At 42.3% G+C, this 9,306-nt stretch overlaps 1 protein-coding gene across 1 annotated transcript in view; it reads left to right on the top strand.

Annotated features, from left to right (window-relative positions):
* BCL7B (B-cell CLL/lymphoma 7B) overlaps nt 1-8,661 on the top strand; it is a 16,356-nt gene extending 7,695 nt beyond the window's left edge. The window contains exons 3-6 of the mRNA XM_004688289.1: nt 3,528-3,624; nt 6,376-6,546; nt 7,314-7,393; nt 7,595-8,661. Coding sequence (XP_004688346.1) covers nt 3,528-3,624; nt 6,376-6,546; nt 7,314-7,393; nt 7,595-7,687 — 441 coding nt within the window. The 3' untranslated portion in view covers nt 7,688-8,661. The remainder of the gene's footprint in view (nt 1-3,527; nt 3,625-6,375; nt 6,547-7,313; nt 7,394-7,594) is intronic.
* Nucleotides 8,662-9,306: the final 645 nt, after the last annotated feature.

Here is a 9,306-nt window from a genome sequence, read left to right as displayed (position 1 = left end):
GTATAATGGACCAGGCGAGAAAATAACAAAAATAATGAACAACCATATACCAGAGACATTTTGTGGGGGTGGAGTGGGGAATGGGATCAAAAACCAGGGGGGGAAGGGAGAGAAATGCACGGGACTATGGTGGTGGCACACAGATGATTTGGTGATGGGAAACCCGTGGGGATTACAATTGAGATGGAAAAAAAAAAATGTGCAAAATGATGTAAAAATAAACTTTTGTAATAATTAAAAAAAAAATTGTCTCAGACCATGTATACTTACTGCTGTGCTTCTACTTTTGAACTCCTAGGACTTCTATAAGAATGGATATTCTGTAATGCTTATACATTAACTTCTGTGTTCATAATTTTTCTCATTTCATTTTTATCCTTTTCATGATCTCTCTACCCAAGTTTTTGCTTATTAATCTCAGCTATATCTAGCTATCATCAGTGCAGTCTGAGTTGGATTCCCAGCCAAGAAGCTAACCCATATATGGTGCAGCAGACCTCTTCTGTCTTGGCTGCGGCCCCCCCATTCTGTCTCTGGTGAATCCTCTCACCCCCTGTACTTCTGGCCTGTACCCCTATTCTTTCACTAGGAAAAAAAATCACCTTAGTTGGGTATATTTCTGCTATTAAACTCATTTATTTAATTACTTTGAACTATTATATTTTTATTTATTTATGCATGTACACAAGAATTTGAGTGTAGGCCAGTGGTGTGGGGAGTGAGGGGCTTCACCAGAGATAGAGTGGGGAGCAGAACAGGCAGATGGACTGAAATAAACTGCTGAGGGGAGGAGTGGGCAAAACAGGAGAGGTCTGCTGAGCCCTGTGGGTTAGCTCCCTAGCCGGGCATCGAACTTGAGTGGTATGGCCATAGCTGGGGATAGCTTGATAGTGCTGAGACTTTAATACTTGTGACAGCAGGGAGACCCTGAACTATTATATTTTTTATACTTTTTTCAGTTGGTTTTTGTTCAAAACAACTTTTCAGTATCTTCTTATCTTTCTGAGGAGCCTTAAACTTGTTTAATTTGATTGCTTTTGTCCCATTAGTCAGTTTCTGCAACAGCTTACTCTGCTTATTGTCCTTCATGATGCTTGTTTTCTCTAGTGTCTATTAGCTTTTTCTGTTCACTCATCTTATTCCCTTAAGACTCTGAACTCACTTGCTTTTAGTACTACAAAACTTGAGAGGAGGATAGGAGCCTGACCTCCATTTTTTCCCTCTGCTAAGAGAATTTTGGGGATGGGGTAACTTCAACGTTTAACCTTTCCCCTTTTCCTAGTTTCACCTTCTGCCTCCCAGGGAACTAATCTTTTCCTGGGAATAAATAGCCCCGCGTTTCTTATCATTGCTAAGCCCAAGGAATTGAAGAATAAAAATTGGGAGGGAGCTAAAGCCACTCTTGATTCGTCATCCAACCCTAGCCTTAGCAGAAGGACCAGAGGTCAGGCAGTTAGATCTCTCAGGCAGGATGTGTATGTGGAGGAAGGACACTGCTAGACAGGCCCGCCCTTTGCACTTAAGAGCTCTTGGCCCTTTCTCATTTCACATTCTTTCTGCCCTTCTTCTCCTGAAAGACTTCTTATTGTGTTGGTTGCTGAAATGGGTGCTAAGTGCCATCCATTATCAGTTTATTTTCCATGGTCCGTGGTCATGTGTGTCTCATAACTTACAAGCACGAGCCTGTTGGATTAGGAAAAATGGAAAAAATAATGATGGCTTAGTTGGTAAATGTGAAGGACCCAAATGATGTTGATTGGAAAAGTATATTTAAATGCTGTCCTTGATGGATGTATTAACTAGATGGCGAGAATCACTCACAGTGTATACATATATCAGATCACTGCACTGTATACTTTAAATACTCTATGATGTCAACTGTCCCAGAATAAATTTGAGGGAAAAAAGAAGCATTTGAAGTCTTTATACCTTTGATCTAAAATTTTAGCTCTAGGAATTTATGTTCAGAAGGTAATATACAAGGGATTTCTACAGTATAGAGCATTACAGAATTGTTCATAATTTTTAAAATTTGCAAGTGAAATAAAGATCCTGTTGTAGAGAATTCATTAGTTGTTGTGTACGCATGTGAAACTTTGTACTCATTATAAAAAATGTAAATTACTTGGTGTAGTGTTTTGAATATTGATGAATGGGACTGAGGAAGTAAGTTCTTGCAATGTATCTTAACCCATTTTCCTGCATAAGGTTATCTTTAGTTTACAGGTACTTTTCTGTATTTTCTTTGTTCCCTATAGGGAATACTTACTTTACATGAAAACAGAATTAAGATAAATATAAGTGATTCTCAGAAAAATAACAGTAAAGCTAAATGTTGGCCTGGGTGCTGTACTGGTACACCATATATATTAACACCATCCTTTTCAAAAATAATAAGGTACAGGTATTTCAAGAAAAACATGTTTGTACTTCTTGATCTAGATGTTTTGCGGGGTGTTTTTTTATTTTTTTGCAAATTTATCCAAATAAAAATTCCAGGAAAAAGTGATAGTTGAGTGTTGTGACTTTACTCCTAGTGACAATAAACACAACCCTAAAAAGCTAAAACTAAATGTCTAATAGTTGAGAAGTGATTAAAGGAAATAGGACACTATGCAACTATTAAAATTATGATTATATTGCTTATGTAGTAACAAGTAATTACATTAAACATATCTGCATATGAAAAACTATGGAAAAGGCATGTACAAACATGTATAGTTTATTTATTATAGAGGTACAATTGATAGTTATTAATAGTTTAATTGTATTACTGTATAATGCATGTGTGATGCACGGATATGTATAAAAATATTAATTAGAATGTTTGAGATTACCCAGATTTAAACTTTCGGCTTTTGGGTTGCCCTAATTTGCAAATGCTTAGATTGCTTATTTCTTTTCTTAATGGGATAGCTCGTTTGTGGCATACTAGTATTTATCTCCCCCCATTTGAGTGACCTGTGACTTTCTTGAAAGAAATAATGTTATAGGCAAAGGTAGACATGGGGTGATCAGTTTGAATGGGATGATTGGTCAGGACTAGAGAGTTAGCAGGGCCCCTTTCTCTTGTCCTTGCCTTCATTACATGTAATGTGACTTTTTGTCTACTCAGAGATCTTTTGCTTTTTTTTTTTTTTTTTTCCTGCTGTGCTACTATAAAAGGAATCTTTCTCAAATGAGTGTTTTAAGATTCTTGCTTAACGGAGTCGAGCAAGCTCCCATGGTTGGGGAGCTTTTTGATGAGGGCAGAAAGCAGAATGCCACTAGTAGCTCCAGTAGATGCTTATGTGTCTGTCGCTCACCTTCTCAAGCTGTTAGAGCTAGAAAGATCCACTTTACAGAGAGATACTGAGGCTTGGTAACACCTTGTCCAGGATTCTGATACTCCTTTGAACCTGGATTGTCAAGCCACTGTCATTTATTCCTACTCCAGCCTAATCCAGACTGGCATCTCAGATAGTACCCTCCCTTCTTGTGAGTCTCCTGCTTGGCTCTGTCATATTCCTCTTTTTTTCCTTTTCTAGAAAGAAAAGTCAAAATCGAACAGTTCAGCAGCCCGGGAACCTAATGGCTTTCCCTCTGATGCCTCAGCCAATTCCTCTCTCCTTCTTGAATTCCAGGGTGAGTTGCATCCTTACTCTTCTTGCAGGAAATTGAAAACTTAGATGAACCCATTAGTAAGGAAAATAGTTTTATACATCATTTCAGTGCCTAAGTTTTGCTGATATCTTGTTAGGCACTTCATATAAGTCTTTTCATTTAAACCTCATTCCCCTGCAAGGTAGATAATGCTATCCTCAAATATTTCCATTTAAGGAATCAGAGACTTAGAGATGTGAAATTAGGTATCTAAAGCCACTTAACTAATGACAGACCTCTTGCTAGGTCCTAATGTTCTGGATCAAAAACTTTTTTTACTCTGTGTATTTTATGATCGTGTGTTAGAGTAGGCTTCCTAGAGCCAGGCATCTGCTTAGACACTGTTATCCCAAATTCTGCTTTCTCAGCTAGTCTTTAGTAAACATCTTGCCTGATTTTCAGCATGCAGTCCCATGTTGCCTTTCTTACACTGGCAATTACTGTTTACAGAGCATGGTCACTTCAGTTTCTTACTGTTATCCTTACATCAGCCTGTGGTATAAACCAGGCAGTTATTGTTATCCCTATTAAAGGAGACTGATGCTCAGGAGAAAAATGCTTGCCCAAACTCAGAAGTGACGGAGCTTTATTTTTTTCATAATGAAATGCTGCTTCTCTTTTAATGTAGGAGATAGTAGTCCTTGTAGGAGGAAAACATGGGAAGGGCTTATGATTTTCTCTTCCTAACTAGACTGGGAGCAGGCTGTGAGACCCTCTTCCTCTCCCCCTGCCCTACCAAGGTTAAATAAATGTAGGCAGGAGCACACAAGTGGAACTTTCTCTTTGGCTATGGATGGGGTATTCCGTAATTATAAGTCTCTAGGAGACATGAGGCTCCATTTCCTTAGTCTGGTCACCATCTCATTTTCATTCCTTCAGTGAACATTTAATGAATTCCTATTATGTGCCAGGTCTTTTAATTACTGCACTGTAGAGTTCAGCAACCAGTAAGCCACAGAGACTGCCTACATGGAATTTATTGAAAGGACACTGGTGTGTAAATTAGTAAATATAGGTGTGCACAAGATACAACAGGATGATAAAAGAGGGTAGTCATTTGCACTGTGGGGACCATGGGACATAGGGCTCTGGGGAGGATATAATGCCCAAGCTGTACTTTTGGCTGGTTTAGGGACTTTCAGGGAGACCAGAGTTAGTCATTCCAGTAGAAGGAACAGATGGGCACTGATGCCTGTGCCTGAAGTTGCTCTTGGATTAGGGACAAGCTCACATGGAACCAAGATATGTAGGGAAAAAACAGCAGGGAGTGAGCTAGAGTTTGAAAGGACTTTGTAGGTTGTGATAGGTCCATTTAACATCTGGCCCAGTAAGTACTGGAATTTAAAATTCATTCTTTAGGCGATGGGGAACCACTGAAGTTCTGTCACTGTGGAGGTGATATAATATACAGTTTGGAGTATATGAGTGTACCCTGAAAAGGGGGTAGTTAGGTGACTGTTGTAGGAGGCCAGACAGAGATAATGAGGCTTGAACAAAGGTAGTAGGAGAGGAATGAAGGAACACAGGTGTTATCAGGGTGAGAGGAATCAGATTTGGTCACTGCTGCTGGAAAGAAGGGAAAGGAAGTTGTTAACTACTATGTTTTTGATGAGTTGGTGATTTTTAACATTCAGACAAGAGCTTTTCAAGTGGTAATCTCTTAAGCCTTGAAGCAGGTGGAGTCTGAGCAGCTGGAGGGTTTGAACTGACCACCTCAAGAAACTACCTCCCTCTTCAAACAACCAAGAGTGCCAGACAGATCGCATCATTTTCTATACACGTGATATGAGAAGGATTCGGAGACACAGCTATGTGTCTTTCATTGGACGGTGAGAAAGTCCGAGATTCTTGTTTTTTTTTTTAAGATTTATTTATTTATGCATACAAGAACTGGGGTGCAGGCCAAAGGTATGCAAGGGTATGAGAGGGTTCACCAGAGATAGAGTGGGGAGCAGAACAGATGGATCAACTGAAATACACTGAGAGGGTGAGACAGGAGAGATCTGCTGTGCCATGTGGGTCAGCTTCCTGGCCGGGATCAAACTTGAACTGTCCCTACAGTGGATGTGGATAGTTTTAACCCCTTGCACCACCAGGGAGACCCCCAGATTTACTTTGTAATTGATTGGTTAAAAGAAGGGATTAGGGTCCTACCTGGTGGAGCAACAAGTTAAAGCGCAGCACTATGAAGTGCAGCCACTGCAGCTTGAGTTTGATCCCTGGCCAGGGAGGTGACCCACATGGCACAGCATACCTCTCCTATCCCACCTGCTGCTCTCCTCAGCAGTGTATTTCAGTAGCTCTGCCTATTCTGCTCCCCACTCTTATCTCTGGTGAATCCTCTCACCCCCTGCACCTCTGGCCTGTACCCCAGTTGTTATATGCATAAATAAATAAATCTTAAAAAAAAAGGGGGGGGAGATTAAATAGCATCTCCTGACTTTTCTGAACTACAAATACTGCATAAACTTAAGGATTCTGGCTGTATCTGATGCTTAGAATACACCCCATGAAACAGGACATGCTTAAATTAATCAGTGTAAGACTTGCTAGTTTGTAGTTCACAGGAGCCTTGAGGAGTGTTTTCCTCAGTTCAGGGAGTGTCTGTAGCAGGGATCATTGTGCTGGCTTGTGTCCATGCTGTCTAAGGAGACACAAGGCCCTTGGCTGAGTCTACTGAGTTATTCTGGAGGAAAATCCTCAGCTGTTGCCTTTGTATTGTTTGGTTTACAGATGAAAACAGCAACCAGAGTTCTGTGTCTGATGTCTATCAGCTCAAGGTGGACAGCAGCACCAACTCAAGCCCCAGCCCCCAGCAGAGCGAGTCCCTGAGCCCAGCACACACATCTGACTTTCGCACGGATGACTCCCAGCCCCCTACACTGGGGCAGGAGATCCTTGAGGGTGAGTTTCTTTTTACCCAGGAAAACCTCTTGGAGTTTTTCCCCAGGCCTACCAATCTTACTGCCATTTGCTGACAGCTTGGGAAATTTGGGGGAATAGGTGGGTTTTTTTACCCCCTTACATAATGAAAAAACTAGCAACACAATTGAGTGTTTAGCTGCCTGTAAGGCTCTTTCTGTATTTGGCATTGAGTATAATTCTCTCATAACTCCTGGTGGCCCTCGTGTTAAAGGGCAGCACTGCAAGCCAGCCATAGTCCCTTCAGTGCTACGTCAATCCCTGGCCCTGGAGGTAATCCACCTGGCACAACAGACCTCTTCCATCTCACCTGCTGCTCACCTCAGCAGTGCACTTCGTCAGTCTTTTGTTCTGCTCCCCAATCTGCCTCGGGTGAATCATCTCACTGCCCCCTGAACCTCTGGCTTGTACCTCAGTTCTGTGTGCATAAATAAATAAATCTTTTTTAAAAAAAAAACTCCTGTGGTAGAGCTGCTGTCATCTCCATTTTATAGATGAGGAAGTAGAGGATGAGAAAGCTTACATTGCTTGTCCGAGACTGCATAGGTGGTAGTCGGTGGATCAGGATGTCAGAGTGTATGATATTCACATTATATCCTATGAGTAATATATTGATTCTCTAGCCATTATAGCCTCTTCACCAGGGTACCACCACATGGCTCATAGGAAAACTCCCCCAGGTGGAGGTAGAAAGGTAGGAATCTCCATCAGGAGGGCCTGCAGTACTGCTGACCTTGGCATTTTTTCAGAGCCCTCCCTGCCTGCCTCAGAAGTTGCTGATGAACCTCCTACCCTCACAAAGGAAGAACCAGTTCCATTAGAGACACAGGTAAGGAGTTTCCCCATTTCTCAGTGTCCTTAATAGGGTGCCGAGGCACCAAGGGAAACCACGATCTGCAGGTTGTGAGGCGAGGGAAAAGTTTGGTTACCTGGGAAAGTTAGAGGTGGACTTTAGGGTTGTAATTAGGGTGGATGGGAAAGCTCTGGCTCAGAGGGATGGCCTGTAATTCTATGTTCTGACTGCTTACAGATTACTGAGGAAGAGGACGACTCAGGTGCTCCGCCCCTGAAACGCTTCTGTGTGGACCAACCGGCAGTGCCGCAGACAGCTTCAGAAAGCTAGCACCGTCTTGGTGCTCTCCGCCTCCTGGCCCCTGCCTCTATTTATTGCATTCTGGTTCTGGCCATGCTATGTTGCTGGGGAAAGGGCAAGCACTGGGGTCCAGAGTCTGCACCTAGGGACCTTCTGGACTGGAAGGCTGACATAGGACCTGGGGTTGTAGCATCATCTTCCCATCCTTGACACCTGTGTCTGCTTGCTCCTGAGAAGAGGAGCACTCGTCCTTTTTGCAACCCAAGCTGGCTGGAGCAGCAGCCGTTCTAAGGTTCATCCGTCACCTCCAGGTAGCAGTATCTGCTCCAGGGTCTCTGGACTGAGCTGCTGGCGCTTCTACGAGAGGAAAGAGATGTGGAAGGCACCTTCTGGAAAAGAGAGTGCCTAGGGTTAGTTGAACTCGAGTGAAGACTGTAGATTGATTCATGGCCTTTCCTACTGGGCCTGGGCCTGGACCTATCAGTTGCTGTTGGAGAATGACTGGGTAGAGACTTTGGAGGGAAGAAGGGCCACCTCCAGGAAGGGGTGGGCCTTTCTGCACATGAGGGCAGGAAAGTCCATGTAGATTTCTTGCTGTTTTGGCACTTGTGCCCATTCCTGAGGTTATGCCACCTCTCGTGGGCTCTTTAGCTGGTGACAGGCCTCTGTTTCCTATCATAACCATTCCCTTCCAATACACACACACGCAGCTTTCCCCATTGCTCCTGTATGTTTCATTCCAGCACCCCTGCCTCAGTCTCCTCCTGCCGCAAACGCTGCCCCAGCAAGAATTTGAGGATAGTACCCATGGCCCACAGTACTCCTTCAGCTCAGACTTTCTAGAAAGTTTTCTTTTCTTTGAAATCTGCATGTTTAATTGAACTTTGTGATTTTATTTTTTGTTTCAAAAAAGTTTAAGAAAATGGAAATGGGCAACAGTGAGTGAAGACATATTTTAGCACTGAATAGAATATTTTTAAAATTAAACTATTTGAAATATGTCCTGTGGTAATCTGAATGCTTCATTGTTGCAGATTAAGGGGCTGGGACTGAGGGTGGTGGGGACAGAGTACTTATAAAGTCACAGTGGATTGGGCCCAGTCAGTTATCTTACTCTCTCAAAGTGGCTTACTGAAGAAAATTATTTGGAAACTCCCTTTGAAGTTGTCATGAGTTCAGATTATACGTATGTTCCTTTCTGCATTAAACAACCAGAGGATGTTTCCTTAGGTCATAGGAGGCCCTCATATTTTTTTATTATGGTAAAATACACATAAGATTTACCATTTTAACCATTCAGAGTGTACAGTTCAGTGGCACTTAGCACATTTGTGGCAAGCCATCATCCCCACCATCTAGTACCAGCTTTGTTACCCAATGGGGTCCTTGTGTCCATGAAACAGTTGCTTCTCATTTGCCCCGCCTACAAGACTGGCAGTCATGAATCTCTGCATGAGTTCCTTTTTGCTCCTCATTCCTAAAGAAAGCAGTCATAGTTGAAAAGAATTGTATTTCACAAGTCAGAGGGAAAAGGAAAAATATCCAATGGTTTCACTTATACGAATATAGGGAAACCAAACAAGGTCAGGGTAAAAAAAAGATAAAAGTACAAATATATTTCTGAGAAATAACATTGGGGAGGGGCAGGG

The sequence above is a fragment of the Condylura cristata genome, unplaced genomic scaffold (genome assembly GCF_000260355.1).
Source record: "Condylura cristata isolate star-nosed mole 26May11 unplaced genomic scaffold, ConCri1.0 scaffold00024, whole genome shotgun sequence".
Lineage (NCBI taxonomy): Eukaryota > Metazoa > Chordata > Mammalia > Eulipotyphla > Talpidae > Condylura > Condylura cristata.
The sequence above is the reverse complement of the archived record's forward strand: the minus strand, read 5'-3'. Positions and strand labels throughout refer to the sequence as shown.